This window comes from Gymnoscopelus braueri, assembly GCF_963280865.1.
Source record: "Gymnoscopelus braueri genome assembly, chromosome: 21".
NCBI classification, from domain to species: domain Eukaryota; kingdom Metazoa; phylum Chordata; class Actinopteri; order Myctophiformes; family Myctophidae; genus Gymnoscopelus; species Gymnoscopelus braueri.
The window spans coordinates 24,418,961-24,437,969 of NC_137623.1; the positions used below are offsets into that span (position 1 = coordinate 24,418,961).

A 19,009-nucleotide genomic window follows, 5' to 3' on the forward strand; every position below is an offset into this window, starting at 1 on the left:
AGCTTATCCACAAACTTTCGATGACCTTCAATAGTACCAACCAAGACACGTGGGAGTGGGGGGGGGTTGTAATTTGAATCCAAATGTAAACTTGAGGAAATAATCATAAGATCACACTTTATAATATATATACACAAGTTAATGCTACAAGAAGTACTGTAGGTAAAGTGAGCATCGATAGTGCACAGGGCCTCTTTTTGTGGAAAAAGTTATTGATTGATTGATCGGATTCTAATGATTAAGATTCAATTAAAGTTCTACTCCTTCAAATGAATATCATTTGTCAAAAGTGCAAGTAGAGGCACAAATTACATATTTTCTTTTTTTTCTCAGCACGTTTAAATTCACAGAGCCATAAAGCTTACTTTATATTTTAGTGATGAGCTCTACTGTGCAATACTATTCATTGTTTTCACACAGTGCACTCTAAAAAGCTCTTCAAAAGGATTCGGCACAAGCATATACAACACTATGCTTATGATTTGGAAATATTGACCACATTGTAATACAATGCACATACATATTTAAGTCAACCACCTCAAAGGCAGGTTGAAATTAAAACTTTTTCCTGTGCTCTTGGCTTTCTGCAAACACACAACACACATCGGGGGTAAAAGATTTAGGTGGGATGTGAACCGTATACAAACTATTTAACACTATATGCCAGGTTAACAAGCATCCCACTGATTCAAACCTACAAATACAGGGATTGGTATATTATTGAACTATATACTGTAAAGTCACAGAAAAGTGCCATATATCGTCTTCTCAAGGCCAGATCTACAGGATTTGATAGCAGTTGCTTAATGTAAGCAACAGACACGAGTCAACATAATTTTTCTTCCCACCTTGGGGAACATCAAGCGGTGGTTGGCTGATTTTTAGATCTAAGGAGCCCAGTCTCCCACAGCACCTATACTCAATCTTCTCTGCTTCATATCTCTCTCTTTCTCTCTCAATCTCTCTCTCACACACACACACACACACACACACAGTCACACACACAGTCACACACACACACTTCACCAGTGCATGGTACATGGACTCTTATAACCTCTCTGCGATCCTTACAAACATAACGTGCCACAAGTTACACTTCTATCACGATAAAAAAAAAAACAGAAGAAGAGAGAAGACATTAAGAGTACAGACAATTAAATATCACTAGGGTTAATAATAAGGTGCAGAATTGCTTATAAATGCTGTATAACATTACCTAAATATAGCAGGTGCGCTAACAGGATTTGGTTATTGGCCAACGCCATATACAGGTATACGTTCAAAACACACATCAGCATTTGGTTATTGCTGGGTCAGATCTGAACCACACTCTATTTTGGTTTAGGTTTAGGGCAAGCGTTCATTAGTTCCCACTCAGTAAGTGTTGTTGCTACTACAATCAATGCAATGTGAATAGAACAGGACTATGTAAGATTGTGTGTGTGGTGTGTTGTGGTGTGGTGTGGTGTGGTGTGTATGTGTGTGTGTGTGATCTGAAAATCAGGGTTAGGGTTAAATGAAACGGAACACAGTTGAGAGTAAATGCAGAGGATGAGGGAGAAGCATGGTTTACAACATGTCCCACTGGACTCTGAGGTTATCTACTGTATTCAACAGAATATAAAATAACTATTATCATTATGGTACAGTTAAGTGTATAATAGAGTTATACTATATGTCACTAAAAGCCTCCAATTAATGTTAGCCGTCACTTGTTCAGACTGCTAGACTAAACAGTGGAAACCATAGCCAGCAACACTGCAGTAGCTGGATGGGCTTCACATGGCAGTTGTTTTCCTCTGTGCAAATGTCACTGGATGTATACATCGCTCTTCTATCTCAGGAGTCTTCTCCAAAAGTTAAGGGATTAAAGGAAAAGGGGGGAGGAAAATAAACCCAACCATTATAAAAGACCAAAGTGCTCTTGGGCGCTACCGTTAGTTGTTGGAGTTCATCCTACCAGCAGAGAACAGCGGTGGAGGCGGGGGTAAATTTGTGTTGGGGGGCAGCCCCCCCATGGAGTGTAGCAGGGGCAGTGACAGCGGGGTGCCATGGAGGGGGTGGGTGGCGGAGACGGCGGCGGCGGCGGGCGTGGTCGCAGACGCGGCAGAAAGCGACGCTCCCAGCTGGACCTGAGCGGCCGAGTCCATGGAGCGGTCGAGGCCGAGGGGGTCGCTGCCGCTGCCGCCGCCGCCGTCGCCGACCATCATCATCGGGTTGCTGACGCGGAAGCATTTCTCCTTGTGGGCCTTGAGCATGTTGGAGAAGCGAAAGCGCTGGCCACACACCTCGCAGGGGTACGGCTTCTCCCCCGTGTGCGTGCGGCGATGCCGCTTCATGTTGGGTCGGCTGGTGAAGCTCTTGCCACAGATCTCACAGATGTACGGTTTCTCTCCTGCGGACGCACAAAGAGATGAGATTTGGGCTAAACGCTTAAAAAGCTTAACTTTCAACAATGCATACTCAATGTATTAGTACTAGACCACTGGTTCTCAAACCTTTTAATTTCAAGGACACCTATAACTCAAAATTCTCAAATTAACAGATCCATTGGTACGCTCTCAAGTTCCAGACCTGTAAGGGTCCATTTTGGTCCCTGGACCCCACTTTGAGAACCACTGGTATAGACATTAATGATAATAATAATAATACATCAGACTTATATAGCGCTTTTCTTAGTACCCAAAGTCGCTTACAAAACAGCTTAAAAACATTGCATTGAAAACTATCTAAAGTCCTATGAAGGTTCTCCTCACCAGTGTGTGTCTTCATGTGTTCGTCGAAGTACTGCTTCATGTTGAAGTCCTTGCCACACCACTGGCACATGAACTGCTTGTGTCCAATGTGGATGCTCATGTGGGACCGCAGCTGGTACTTATACTGGAAACGCTCGCTGCAGTTCTGAAGTGGCAACAAGCAACAATTAGAACGCTAACAATATGTTCTTCAATGGGAGGCGATCACAGCGTGAGTAATGCATGTGTGTGTGTATGTGTAGAGCGAAGAGGAAGAGCTTTATAAAGAGAGTTCAGACCTCACACTTGAAGGGCTTCTCTCCAGAGTGCTGCAATGAGTGAACCTTGAGGGACATGCTGCGCTTGAATGACTTCCCACACGTCTCACAGGTGAATGGCATGTCCTTGGTGTGGGCTACGGGCACACACACACGCACGCACGCGCACACGCACACGCACACGCACACACAGTTACATTAGCTAATGGTGTTTCATGAACACTTTTCCCCCCCTTTTTTTTAATCAAATGTCAGTAGTGCAGTAAACAGGCCGAATATTTAAAACAAATAGCTGTTAAAAATAGACCATGCTGCCACTGACAAAGCAACAACCTTGAGATCCTTATGCGCACATCAGCCTTAATTAGTATATCTGAGGACAATGGATGCGTTTGATCTAGTAGGAAGTCATTTCAGGACAAGGTATTTCCTCTGCTCTGTCAAGAGAGACTAAACAATTCCTTGATGTCGCCACCCTCCGTTGGCAAAAGCACCGTCAGTGCATCCACCCACTAAAGCAGTGTACAGTATAATGTCATTTGAACCTGGGTCTCCCGCGTGGGAAAACAAACATCAGTGCCATTGCATAGTTACAGGGGGGTCCCAGTGCAGGCTATTTAGGACTAGACTAATTAGTCATTTAATTGAATATGTTTTTTAATAGTTTGTTTCGTTTTTAATACAGGTGGCCCCACAGGCCCCAGTGCAACCACGCTGGACATAGCTACACCACTGCCAAACATCTAATGCTCAGCCAAAAGGGAAATCTCCTTAGTCAAGGGTGATACACTTATTATTATTACGCTTCTGGGCTTCAATCAGGGCACTCTGCATTCACCACCCGATCTGGATGCGCCCCCAATGTTACCACCTGGATTCGAACCCAAGTCTCCCCTATGACCAGGGTAGACATTAGGCTTCTGGGCTTTCTGAGCCTTCCGAGTTTCATTGTTCACATAACGGGCGTGTCAGTTCTATCAATCAGGCTGTGCTGGAAATGGGGTAAACCCATGTGGGAAAAAAGTAATCAGATGCTATCTCAACATTACACTCTTAACATCAACAGCAACCCACACACTAGTCTCGCGTAGCCAGACAACTATTCCACAAGCTCCGAATGCTATACAGAGTCTGGAAGATGCAACGTTTCGGTCACTCGGACCTTCATCGGGCAATGATGCCCGATGAAGGTCAGAGCGACCGAAACGTTGCATCTTAAATAAATGTATTTGTAAGTGAAGATAGTGTGCGGGACTCCCTCTCCCTCTTTTTTTCTATATTTAGACTCACTCCGACCACCTGTCTGTCCGTAGGTGTGCAAAAGGACATTTCTTTAAAATATCTTTACATGAAAAAAAAAAAATCAATTTCTGCTAGGCAGCAAGCTATATACGTATGCTTAGATGATTTTGATTTATATTAGGATACATTTGCGCGACAAAAACGGAAGTGGGGGGGAGGCGGGGCATCTGCTTTCCCTCTTAAATCATCAACAGAGCTTCCGTGCTTGAAAATTGTGGGAGGCAACAGTCTGGCCACGCGAGACTACCCACACAAAGACTGACCAAATGGACCCTTCATGCAGCGTCACTCACCGACCATGTGCTTCCTGACGTGGGCCATGGTGTAGAATTTCTTCTCGCAGATCTCGCAGGAAAACTTTTTCTCTGCATAGCCATGGACAATCTTGTTGTGCTCATGTAAGGACCACAGTTTCTTGAAGGCCTTACCACACGTAACACACTGAAGCACAAAGATATCAAATATAGGGTTTCCATTCAGATGTACTGCAGACATAGTCCTCTAAAAAGATACAAAATGTTATTTTAAGTTATTCATAAGTTATTTTGCAAGTTGATAGTCCTGAACGGTCACATCTAAGTGTTTGTGGTCACACACACACACTTGAGCACGCATTGTACCAAGAATCTAATTACTGTGAGCAGAATGAATCAGCAAGTGATCTTGAAAACTATAGCACGGATCCAGCTGTTAAGTGGAGAGGATGTAATATAGGAAGTACTGAGAGATTATAGAATGTATAATCACTGACTCACAGTCTGACAGTAATTACGGTATTTCTAAAACATTACGAATGTATTCATAGACATAGTGTTAAAGGGCCATGCCAATGGTATGGCATGTTTAGCCAATTAACAATGACTCACGGTGTATTTGACATTACTGGTGAGCATTTCCCAAAGCAAAATATGGTTGGTTTGATTTTCAAGAAGGTCCATTCATTTCAGAAATGTTTGAAAATCTACTTGCAGACTTGAAACTTGCTTGAAATACTGTAATCCAACACATCCAATTTCAATGCACAGATATATTGTCTTAATGTATTAATGCAGTTAAGAGATTTCTTTGAAAATAGTTCCTGCAGATAAGACTGATTTATGAACAAAATTCAAATGTCCATGACTTATTAACCAACACTGACTCAATAACTCTATGACTAATTTTGTTTTAATGACTTTGGAATTTTTTTTAACAAATCTAAACATAAAGCCATTAGCAGGAAAATGGTCCATGCTGTCTGATACGGTACAGAATATGCCTGAAGCTGTATATAAAGACAATGACATTGTTGTACTGACGACAGTATCATCCTTTTAACCACTTAAAACCCTAATTGAAAGCCGGGTGGCCTTTTGGCTAGACAGAGCGTCCGCCCTGAGAGTTAGGGAGTCAAGCTCACAACGTGTCGCTCTGCGACGCGTAGTGAGCTTGTAGATCGGCTACTTTCAGCATGCAACCAAGTGTAAAATCAGGCATTACCACGCCCTCAAGGCCCGTCAAAATGAACTTTTGTCGACAAAATCAACTGTAGATTTAGTCTAGACTAAAACTAAATGACATTTTATTCAAAAGACTATGATTAAAACTAAATAAAGAATTTTGCTGTCAAAATCAACACTGGTTGACAGCCACAGTACCTGGATGCTCTTCTCACAGTTGGTCTGGTGGTGCAGCAGCAGCTCGCTCTCCAGCATGAAGCGCTTGCCGCAGTTGTTGCAGATCTGCATGCGGTTGTGCGTGACGTTCATGTGCTTCTCCAGGTACCAGCGGTTGTTGAAGACCCGCGGGCATTTCTTGCAAGGGAAGTGCTGCTTCTCCTCCAGCCTCACCTTCTGGCCCAGGCTCTCCGGGTCCGCCGTCCTCTTCCGCCCTCGCCGCTGGTTGGCCATGGCGGCCTCGCCGAGGGTCTGACGCATGGAGGCGGCGGCCACGGCGGCGGCCATGGCCAAGGCCCTGGTGCCGCAGCGACTTCGCTCCGGTATGGCGGCTTGCTCCAAACCTGGAATGTTTATTACAGGGGTGGGTCAACTTTGATGATGGAGAGGGCCACTATATTTCCACACTCACTCCAGAAGGCCACATTGAATAATACTGTACAGAAACCTCTTATCTCTGTATTTTTACTTTTTTCGTAATTAATGCCCTACTTCGTCATTCTACGGTATGTCACACAAAAGTAGCAAAAATAGCCGATCTACAAGCTCAAAACGTGTCGCAGTGCGATGCGTTTTGAGCTTGCAGATCTGATATTGTTTCTATTTTTGAATTGGAATCCTGAATTATTTTTTGCTATTTTTGAATTGGAATCCTGAAAAGTAACATTTTTATTTAATTTCGAATGCATTTAGTTATACTTATGTTAACTTTATGCACTTAAATACAAATACATTGGACATAAAAATATTAGTATATATATATATATGTAGTAATTAGCGGGTCATGTTTGCATGTTTGGAATTGTAACAGCTGAAATCAATAATATATCAGTATTCCAATATAAGGGAATGTGGGGACATGTGTGGACATGTGTCCCCCGGGCCGCCAGTTGCCAATGTATGGTTTATTATTATTCAACCACACACACACACACACACACACACACACACACACACACACACACACACACACACACACACACACACACACACACACACACACACACACACACACACACACACACACACACACACACACACACACACACGCACACTCACACGCACACACACCAATGTTGACAGCTTAATTTAGCTCAAGAAGGGCAGCGTTTCGATCCAACCGGCATGTGAGAGGGGAGAGAGCAGCACTGTGCACGCACGTACGTACACACACAGACACACACACCAAATTAGTACTAACTATTAACTAAGAGTGAAATCTTTGCAGTACAACAACAAACCTGGAATGTTTAGGGTGTTTTCCTCCTCTTCCTCATCCACCTCGTCCTCCCCGTCCTCGCTGCTCAGCAACAACATGTCCTCCGCTTTGCGGTCGTCGTCGTCGTCGTCCTCGTCCTCCCTGAGCACGTCCTCGCCGATGTAGTCCTCATCGTTCTCCTCCTCCGAGTCCCGCTCGTCGTTCCGGTGGCGGCGCCGGCCGAACATGGAGCCGGGCCCCATGGCGCTCGTAGGTTTTCCCTCTGACCCCTTGGACACGTTGAGGGTCTGGTTGTTGAGGTTGACCTCCACGATGATCTGGTCACTGTTAAAGGAAGCATGGCTGTCCAACGTCTCCGACTCCCCCCCGTTGCCCTCCACCTTACACAAGCCCCCCATGGCCCCTGAGCCTTCGTCTTTCTCGTAGTACTTGCCTTCCTCCACCCTCACAGAGAACGGGCTGCTGCCTTCGCGCGTGTACACCCTGCCGAGCTCCGCCTCCTGCTTGATCTCCCGGTACAGCTGTCCGACGGGCATCGCCATCGAAGCGGCGTTGCCGCCAACACCGGCGCCGGTCAGCCGATCGTGAGCGGACACGTCGGCGGCGGTGGCCCTCAGCGACTGGCTGCTGATGAGGTCGCGGCAGGAGGCGGCGATGTCGCCCATCTGCAGCAGCGTGGCGGCGTTGAGCACGTCGCGCACCGTGCGGCTGCTCACGAGCAGCTTGGAGGTGTAGATGAAGTTGAGGATCTGCTGCAGGCCCTGCGAGGTCAGCGCGTCCAGGGACAGGTCCACGCGCCGCAGCTGCTTGCTCTGGGCGAACAGGGAGTGGAAGAAGGGGCTGTAGGATCAAGAATTCAGGAAGGTTTTATTGGTCACCACTCGTACAGGTTCAAGAAGCGAAATGCAGTTTCCCCCCTCAGGCACGCACGCACACACTGTATAATCAAAGACTGAAATTGTGACCTAGGTGAAGTCACCTCAGGAGCCTGTCATACAGTAGTCACAGAAATTGAGAAACCTGTGAACGTTCCCACCTCAAAAGATGGGAGAAAGCTTGGCCTTTCTTTCTTCCTGTGACGTCTGCTCCTGTTCAGCCATCTCTGGTGATGGCAGATCAGCTTTAGTCATTTCCAATGAGGATGTCTGCTCTTACACCTTCCTGCCAGCAGACAGATGGAACTAGCAGCAGGGTTGAGGAGATGACTTATAGGGAAGTAAATTGGGCATCAAACTGTGATGATGTGGTCAAGAAGAGGAGCGGTCATATTTCATCCGATGTACTCTATGGTTTTTGCAGGAGCAGGAAGAAAGGCCAAACTCGCAAGCAATCAAAAAGTGTGACCCTATGCTCTACCTGAATGTTCACAAGATTCTCAATTAGCCTGAAGTGAACCATTGACTGTGACAGGCATCTCAAATGACAGGTGAGAATTATCAGCATGGTCAAATGATTAAAACTTGCAGTGGTGGACAGTCAGAGTAAGTACACTGGTTAAGTACATTCTTGTACTTGAGTATCAACAGCTGATACTATACTTTAAAGTGAGGACAACCTCCGTATAAATTTAGTGGAGTCAAAAGTATAATATTTGTCTTTGAAATGCAGAGTAAAGTAAGTAAAGTACAAGTATTCAAAAGATGGACTTTAGTACAGTATTCAAGTAAATGTACATTTGCTACTGTCCACCACTGGGGTTTATGGTAGGCTATGTAGACAATTAATCGAATAATCACTTACTGATCATTTGTTTTTCCATATGGATGGATATTCAACTACAAACTTCAAGAAAACTGCTAGGTTCAGGGAGAGTACGGTTTAAAATGATGTTACTCGAGTGCATTGCCCACAACAACCCAATATTAAATAAATTAGAATAATGTTATCAGTATTTAAAAAAATCACACCCAGTGTGAAGTGAGCGGTGCTATTTATGAGTTATTAATTTCATCATGCATCTCGGTAGCCAATCACAGCACGTCCTGCGAAGTGACGTGCTTACATTTTTTACATTATTATTAATTTCATCATGCGTCTCGCTAGCCAATCACAGCGCATCTGCGAAGTTTGAAGTTAATTTCATCATGTGTCTCGCTAGCCAATCACAGCACGTCCACAGCATGGCGTCACAGCGAAAGACAAATTTTCACGACGGAAAGAAAAACTTTCACCACGGATGGGTCCTAAACCCTCTTATAGGAGCGGTTGCACCGCTCAAAAATGTTCAAGGCACTGACTAAGCCCAATTTATACTTAAGACGTATGACACTGTCAAAAATAACCATAATCTACAAGCTCACAGTACAGTAAAAGTGCAAAATACCTTGTATCTACATATTATATATATCAGCAATAACAACGTTCAACAGTTATACGTACATTGTGCCATGTTGGGTCGTTATCACACATGTAGAGAAGACTACAGTTTCTAGTGCCAACTCACCTGTAGGCCGCCAGCACTCCCTTGTGGGCGGGGAAGGTGCTGCGCTGGCGCACCAGGACTATGTCGACGTCGCACAGGTCGGGCTGGAAGAGGCGCTGCTCGTTCAGCCTGTCCATCAGACAGGTGAAGTGCAGGGCCACATCCTCCACCAGAGAGAACTCAGTAGAGGGGAAGTCTGTCGTCTTCTCCACTATGAGCTGGACACACAAAACAGTGGTGTTAGACCTGAGGCGATTCTTAAAAATGTTTTCTAAATCAAGTCGATTTTTCAAAAATAGCAGATCTACAAGCTCATAGCTCATAGCTCATAGCACTCGGTGCCGCGCTATGAGCTTGTAGATCTGCTATTTTTGAATAGCCAAATAAATCTAAAGTGACACAGATGCGTTCCAGGTCTTAATGGGTTAAGTAAATGTAGCAATACCACAAATACCACCCTGTTGCAAGTAAAAGGCACGCAGTCAAATTTTTACTTGGGTAGAAGTACAAAAGTATTGGCATCAAAATATACTTACGGTACTCATATGTTTCAATATTCGAAAATAGCTGCTCTACAAGCTCACAATACGTTGCGATGCACACCTTGTGAGCTTGTATCTGTTATTTTTAAATAGCCAAAGTATAAAAAGGTGGTAGTTAATGTATGTCTTTTTATTAATATAAATCTACAAAGTAACTAGTAACTAATGTTTTCAAATAATTGTGTGGACTGGAAAATGGAAATACTGAAGTAAAGTAAAAGTATCATAGAATTTTACCTAAGTACAGTACTTGAGTAAATGTATTTAAGCTACTTTCCACAAATGCAAACAGAGGGGGTTGGGGTGGGGGGGGGTCAGTTACCACTCATTTCAGTGATGGGACTCATGGGAGCATTGTTAGCCAGAATAATGCCTTCATGTTACTGAACAAAAAGGCGATTAATAATAACGCTCAACTCGAAACACCCAAGAGTAATTAGCATGTTGTCTTGTTAATACATTCCAGCGTGTTAAGTATAAAAGCACAAAGACACAGACTCAAAGCAGTGGCTGCACAGTTAGGGGTCATTGAAAAAAAGATCTAAAAAGGTAGAACCCTCAGCACTCTGCAACAAGGTCCGCTGCTTCCCAAGGTGGGTTTAATTTAGCTCAGGAAGGGCAGGGTTTCGATCCAAACGGGATGTGAGTGGGGAGAGAGCAGCACTGCACACACACACGCACGCACGCACGCACGCACGCACGCACGCACGCACGCACGCACGCACGCACGCACGCACGCACGCACGCACGCACGCACGCACGCACGCACGCACGCACGCACGCACGCACGCACGCACGCACGCGTGCACGCACGCACACAGTGTGTCTCTCTACAATGACTGTCTGGCCCGAGCATTGATATTCAGTGCCACCTCTTCCCATTAGCTGGCTCTCTCAGAACACCCACTCACTATGCAGTCCCCCGGGAACCTGCGAATTATGCACAAGACAAAACATGTCCGGAGAAATAATTAGGGGGAAAATCACGACAAATAAATATTAACTAACCCCCGAACTCCCCCCGAACAATTAATGGAATTTATCATTGCGTGCCTTGCTTAAGATGCAGAACGGGAAGCATATTGATATAAGCTTTTTTTCCTTCTTGCCTTTGCAACATACTGTTGGGGGGTCGATTTAGCTGCAGGATATAATTGCACCCACTGCATTTCTGATTGTCTATATAGTGGATCGGAATCTGTGCACAAAGTACCGAAAACGAAGAAAATAAGGAAAGATATTAATTAGGCCTAAACTCTCTACGCCAGTGGTTCCCAAACTCTTTAGCCCGGGCGAACGTCTAATTTATCTTTCGGGTCTTGAGCTAAAACGTTTGCGAAAGAAGGAAGGGAAGTTCACACTGTTCACATCTCAGCTCCCAGTAGAAAATGTATAAAGCAAAAAGTATAGCAACGTCTTGAACACTATGGGTCAGAACTTCCTTTCCTTCTTCTCCAATGTACGTATTGTTGTTCAGCACCTGGAAAAAAAATTTGGGATGTGCGTGATACTCTTTGGACTATTTCAAAAAGTTTGGGAACCACTGCTCTATAAGCCCTCTGCTGTGCGAATGAGAAGCACCAGAACGTTCCAGTCTGTGAAACTTTACAAATTACAATTAAACTGAAAATGATCAATTCTTTAGCTTCGCCTGCTGCTTAACGATTTCTCTCTTTACAATCAATGTCGAGGCCCTTGCATTTTAACCTTGAAAATCCTGCTGCCTCTTTGAAGAATTCAATTATCTAATGCCAGATTTATTCATGGATTTACGCACTTGTTTTGTACTTGGAGCCAAAGAGGAGTGTAGATTGGGTTATCTTTCAGCGCGAGGCTACAGACATTGCCCAAGGGCAAATCTCTACACGCCAAATCACATCCAATGAAAAGTTGTAGACTGGCACAGAGACTAAACTCTTCTGGATGATATGAATAAAAGTATAATACGCTGACTTATTAAGTCAATGGAATAGTCCTAGCACTGCTGGGAACTGACCCCAGATATCTGCAGTGTAGGCGAGTTTAAATCAGTGGTTCTCAACCTGTGGGCCGTGAGGATATTGCAAATGGGCCCCCAAATAATTAGCAAAACACTACGATTTTAATGCTAATGTAACATTAACTTTTTAACAACTATATAGCATATTATGTCCTTCCATAAATGTATAGGCTCAGGGGGGTCCCTGCTAGGGGCTTGACTGTATTACTATGTATAGGGGAGACATCCTGGCATTTGCCAAGAACAGCCAGTCAAAAAGCGAAGTCCTCGCTGGACATGCTGTGACTCTTGGGTAATGAAGTCAAAGACGTTGGCTGCCATGTTATTTGTGTCCAAAGTGGCCACTGATACCCCAAACTACATAGAACTGCTCCAAAATGACTTTTTTCTATCGATTTGTCACCCCATGGAGACTTGAATTCATGGATATTTTTTAGTTTTTGTCGCATTCCTAAGCCAATAATTTGATGACCGGCAGCGGTTCCGGTAGGAGACACACAGAGTCTCCTTTGTGTCTCCTACCGGAACCGCTGCCTACCGGTCTGCTGGTCATCAAATTATTGGCTTAGGAATGCGACAAAAACAAAAAAATATCCATGAATTCAAGTCTCCACGGGATGACTAATCGATAGGGTGAACTATCCCTTTAAGACAAAAAATAATAAATAATGATAATAACCACCTTGTGTTAAAATTGTGTTTTAATTGCGATACTGCTAGAACTTCAAGTTCATAACCCATCTGCCCACCACCGCAAGATGGGTGGGCTGTGAACGCTTTTGCGATTTTGAAGTGGGCCCTAATCCAGCAAAGGTTAAGAAGAGCAGTTTTACATCTATGCCACCCAGATGCCCCTAGCATAACAATTTTCTGTGATCACCTTCATCCTATTATGCGTCTCCTTCCCCTGTGGGTTCAGCAATGTCTTCTAGGACAGCAATTCTCCTTCCACAATGCATAGCCAGGATTTTAAAATATTTTTTTTTAAATGTAAACCTCACAATCTTGCACACACCAATGCTTTTTGAATATCAACTTGCCTCTAGTTTCATAATTTTTTAAAAAACAGTTCTTGTATTTTTCTTATTGTCAAATTGGATTTTGTATTCGATTTTGTTATGGGTTCACTTCATACACCCTGCCAAGAGACTGCTTGAAGCCAACTGGTGCATTTTTTTTCGCCCTGGTAAGTAAACAAAATTACATTTGACCATGGGGTTTTGAAAACCATAATGAGCCATCTGCTAATGGCATGAATATGGGAAAATAGGGAAAGTTGTCTCAGACGGTGTTTTGTCTGTGTGTGGACTGTATTGTCTCTGTATTGTACATTTCTATTGTCTACTATCTGGATGCAATGTAATGTTGTACAATTATGTCCATGCATCTCGTCAGTAGCCTTCCATCAACTGTTATATATTTCTATATTGGGTTGTGTATCTGCACCAGATGCCAAAGGAAATGATTAGTACCGGGTGATATTGACTAAATCAAATCTCATAATATCTTGGATATCTTGATATCATATTGATAATGACACTTTTGATGATATATGAGAAAACTAATGATAATAATTACTTTATCACTTTATTGTAATACAGCCCTTAAAGGGCAAGACCACTTTGGTAGAGGTTTGGGTTGTGTAGTTACCTCGCCATGATGTAACTCCAAAGGTGGTCAAGAAATACAAAATAATTGCTGCATTGATTAGAAATTGATCATTCAAAATATGCTCCCCATTGACTTACATTGTACAGTAAAACAGCTCTCAAAGTCGCTCTTTTAGCATGTAAACGAACGTAAACAAAGTTGATTCAGACAATATAGAACATCACCAAACCCAGTACTGTTTTATTTTTTTTATAAAAATGTTAACTTACTGTTGATTTAGCTATTTTATTAGAAAGAAGACCTGGACTGGATCGGCGATTCCGGATCTTCAAATAGTAGAATCATCAGGAAGTTGACATTTTTATTAAAAAAATAAACAGTACTGGGTTTGGTGATGTTCTATATTGTCTGAATCAGCTTAATTTGTGTTCGTTTATGGGCTAAAAGAGTGACTTTGGGAGCTGTTTCAGTGTACAATGTAAGTCAATGGGGAGCATATTTCTAATTATCAATTTCTAATTAATGGAGCAATTATTTTTCATTTCTTTTCCACCTTTCGAGTTACTTCATGGCAAGGTAACTACACAAACCGAACCTCTACCAAAGTGGTCTTGCCCTTTAAGACCATTAAAATAAAAAATGTATATTACAACAATCAAAATCACATACGATATCTAGTCTCATCATTTGTCTTATTTCGCCCCTTCGGGCATCTCTATCAGACCATCAAAGGCCTTTACACTTCACACTCATTCGTATTCAGAAAACCAACATTCAGTATACCCTAATGAATGACAAACACATTCCTGCCGGTGAACTGTTGCACCATTAATTCCATCCAGACTATGATTCTTCAGAGAGATTTCTGCCCCCAGGCAGACATCTGCAGCAGCGGCCCGTTTGTTGTGTCTGTAACAATAATCGTCGCTGTCGGGCAAAAACCTCTTATCTAATATATTTTTTACTTTTTGTGTTTTTTTCGTAAATTAACGCCCTACTTGATCATACTACAGCGTCACACAAAAGCATTAAAAGTAGCAGATCCGCAAGCTCGAAACGTGGCGCGAAGCGACACGTTTCGAGCTGGCGGATCTGCTACTTTTGCTATTTTGGGAATTTAAATCCTGAAAAGTAACAGTTTTTTGGACATGTGAGGTTTTCCACCCCGACAGAGACGATATGCAACACTAATGCAGAGACAACACAAAAAACACAAGAGCGAGCGCTTTTGGAATTTAAAGAGCAACATCCATCCTCTTTCCGATCCCCTGTCTGTCTTCATTGTTCTCACCCGGCATCACCCCCCCTGCCACTCCGGTTCCTCCCCTCTAAATGTCTAAATGTCAGGGGAGGGAGAGGGCTTGTTTCGCCGTCATTACAGGGAGCACCACCTTTAACCACCCTCTCAATCACATGACATGAGAAAGAATGCATTATTCATAAACAGCATGACCGGCGACAAACACCTTCTAAAAGCCCTGGATTAATGACACACCCAGGATGTGTCATTTAAACGGGCTTCTACTCAAAAGCATTTAGACGTGCATATTATGTGCCATCCTGCACATGCTGTTGCCTGTTTGTAGGTATAATGGGTTTTGTCTAGTGCCGTCTAATCTAATAGTTTTAATCTTTTAAAAACATTTTTATAAAACAAATGCAAAAAATATATTTAGATGAACTGTTTGTTTTGAAATCATGTATAAATGTTTGTAAAGAAATCATGTTAACGAGTCTTGGTACCGCCCCTGATCACCAGGTGAGGCTGATAGCCAATTTTTCCACTTTTTGGTATAAAAAAAATTTAATTTCCTGTTTCCTGTCTCTTGTTTATACTTGAAAAAGACAGAAAGGGTCGAAACGTCGTATCAGCTGTTTGTCACAAATACAAATTTGGAGCATTCAAATAGTGAGTAGCGAGTCCCCGCTTTGTTTTCGCCATCCTGCACATGCACACATTCGGTGAAGACGCCCGAAACCAATATCGTATTGTATTTATAGAGTATAACGTATCTGTGAACCTGTTTCTTGTCCTCATTATCAGTAAAAAAAAACACACTACGTATGCAGTATGACTAACATTTATAATATTTTTTAGATTTATGGAAAAGGCCAATAAGAAAAGGCAATTAGAAGACTCTCCAGAGCGTTAACCCATTAAGACCGGAGGACATTTCTACAAATCATCTCTGTCGGGTGGAAACCTCATACTGTATGTCCAAAACTGTTGCTTTTCAGGATTCAAATTTAAGAACAGCAAAAGTAGCAGAAGGTCAAAACGCGCCACGTTTCGAGCCGCGTTTCGAGCTTGTGAATCTGCTACTTTTGATGCTTTTGTGTGACGCTGTAGTATGATCAAGTAGGGCATTAATTTACAAAATAATTAGAATATGGAGTTAAGAGGTTTCTGCCCTACAGGAACGAAATGCCTTCTAAATCCTACAAGTTTTATTTTTTGGGGCTTGTTATGCCTTTATTGACAGGACAGTGGGCTGACAGGAAATGGGGAGAGAGAGAGATGGGGAGTCGAGTACAGTAATTGCTACTCACTTGAGATATATGACAGTACAGACTATTGAGACTAGGTATTTGGTGATGAGAATTATCAATATAGCATCCATGATCAGGCTGGCAGACGGCTGCCTGTTACTTAATCCATTGAAATAAAGAAAAGGAACGGATGGTTTTCTGCTGAGGAAACAGCAATGAAAGCGACCAATTCCAGAATAATCCTTATCTCAATATATTCTATACATCATCTATATTCTATATTATCACAGGGGTGCAGACTGCGGGGGTTAATAGAGCTGCTCCTGCAGTCTAAAATCTCCTCAGTCTACTCGGGGGGCCGGGATTTGCCAACCGGTCCCGTACGTTCCCAAATCACGAGGCAAAGGCCGTCGGGATCGGGACTCGAGCCCGCGACATGTGGTCATGCTACACTGATCAAGCCTAGGTGCCTGGACCACTACGCCAGCGGTCCAGGCCAAATCCTACGAGTTTTTTTATGTTGCTATATATAGCTAAAATCTAAAATGATGAAGATGCTTTGCCGGTTTTAATGGGTTAAGTAGCCACAGACAGTAAGTCCCAGCTGAAGAAGTGGAGCTCAATCAGTGTCTCTATCTCAGTCAAAGCAGTCTTGTCTTGGCAGTGGTTTGTTCTGTAAGTAGCAGGAGAATCATCCTTATAGACTTCAGCCCCGACCCGAGGCAGGCGGTATGCACTCGGCGACTGGCCCGGCGACTCATGGAACCACGCCAGGCGGGGAGGAAGAGTCTAGGCATTTCATAGAAAATGGGAGTGAAAAAAATCCCTCTTCTAATTTGACTTTCACTGGTGGCATTCAAGGAAAATGCCCTCTCTCCCCCCCCCCACACACACACACACCATTGCCCTGGACGGGCCAACTAGATTTACTACTCTATAAAAGTCTGCATTTCCTCCATTGAACTGCTAAGCTGCCCACTGTGGACGTGCTGTGACGTTCCCCCAGAGCTGCCATTTTAAAAACTTCTCTTGTCCATTTACTGCAGTCTGGTGGTGCACGCTTATCTGGAAAAGAGCTGTGAGGCCACTGTAAGGGAAGTATAAACTATAAAACATTGGAACCTTGCTTAGCAATATCCTTCCTATTCCCCCTCCCTTCTTCTCCCGGGCCAATAGTACATACCTACTTTCTTGTGTACTTTTGCAGGCTTACATTTGTATCATGCAGACCTCGGTACAAATATGTTTCAACATAGTCTCAGGTATGAAAGATTCTGGGTGGGTGTGTGGCAGTTTAAAAAAAAGTAGTAAAAAACAAAAACGAGCAGTCTGTGTAATGCAGTTTTTGCAGGCCATGCCGGGAGCACGGCTCACGAAGATTCACAATAAGAAAATGTAAAAAGTAGGCCTACATGCGCAGATGTGTTATTTGCATGAAATGAACTACTCTTTTTTTACACACAGATCTGGTACTACAGATTTGTACTACATCAGAAGTACAAAAGACCCTCTCTCTTGTCTGTGTTGGTGTAGTTGGTGATCGGTGAACACCCTGAGCTATTAGCCCAATGTCACAGCACACTGCAGAATCGTTTGTAGGGTGAGGGAGACCAAGTTCTATCCGGATAGTGTGTCACCCACATACATTATTTGCAACGTCCCTGGTTCAATTCCAATGCCATAGACACGGTGTTGCATATAAACAAAGCAAAACAAAACAAGACGGGGTCTAATAGTGGCTTGTGGATCTCAGACATCATGTGGTCGTCTATGATGTCAGTCATCTCCATATTTGGGCAACGTTTCAGCCCAGTCCAACTCCCATTGACTTTCTGTATAAACTTTAAGTCCAAACAAATACAGTGAAGACATTCACAAATCAGAAAGATATTCAGGGATTTACGTCCTTGGTCTACAGGCAGCGTGCCATGAAACTGATTGCTCAATACAAGTGGTTAGCTTGATTAGCAAACGGATTCACTCACTCACTCACAGACAGACAGACAGACACTCTCTTCTAGATGGCTCGCCCCCTTAAGAACCACGCCTTAAAGCTCCCTAAAAATATCATTAACTAGAAAGGTCCATGCGCCATGCGCTCAGTGGAGTGCATATCTCTGGTAGGAAGTGTGGTCAGTCTATTTCTGTTTCAGCCCAGTCTGACTTCCATTGATCTCCAATATAAAATGTACGTCCTAAAAGGTAAAGAAATATTCACAAAACATGAGCATGCACAAGAAATCTGGTGCTGAGAAGCCCAGTGGTTTACAAGAGGAGCTGTGGACAAAGTGAGCGAGTGAGTAAGTACGGACAAATAGTGATTGAGTGAGTGAGTGAGTGAGTGAGTGAGTGAGTGAGTGTGTCCTTTGCATATTTTGAGAACCGTTCAACCGATTGATTTCAAACTTGGCATATTGCCGAGGACCGAAGGAAGTGCCAAGTGTGAAGTAGCTTGGATCAGCGGTTCTCCAAAGACATGTGTCCCTGTCTCCCTTTTATGCCCATATATGGAGATCCCTGATGGCATCAATATGAAGTCACAGTACTGTCGTTATACACTGGCCTCTAAGTACTATGATAATCCGTACTACACCGAGTACAACAGGTAAAACAGGTATTGCATAACCGATGGGGCATGTGTTCCGAACAGGCATCGCGCTAGACAGTATTAAATATATTGCCAATGTGGTCACAAAGGTGTCATGGCATTGATCTGACAGCTCTTTATTCCGAAGCACAATTGGTCTGATGTATTT

At 43.3% G+C, this 19,009-nt stretch overlaps 1 protein-coding gene across 1 annotated transcript in view; it reads right to left on the reverse strand.

Moving 5' to 3' along the window:
* Positions 1-86: 86 nt before the first annotated feature.
* The window catches only part of zbtb47b (zinc finger and BTB domain containing 47b), a 28,214-nt gene continuing 9,291 nt past the window's right edge, over positions 87-19,009 (reverse strand). Inside the window, exons 2-8 of the mRNA XM_080418461.1 lie at positions 9,633-9,829; positions 7,212-8,029; positions 5,953-6,314; positions 4,609-4,756; positions 3,035-3,150; positions 2,757-2,901; positions 87-2,395 (exon numbers count right to left, since the gene is read on the reverse strand). Coding sequence (XP_080274587.1) covers positions 1,938-2,395; positions 2,757-2,901; positions 3,035-3,150; positions 4,609-4,756; positions 5,953-6,314; positions 7,212-8,029; positions 9,633-9,829 — 2,244 coding nt within the window. The 3' untranslated portion in view covers positions 87-1,937. The remainder of the gene's footprint in view (positions 2,396-2,756; positions 2,902-3,034; positions 3,151-4,608; positions 4,757-5,952; positions 6,315-7,211; positions 8,030-9,632; positions 9,830-19,009) is intronic.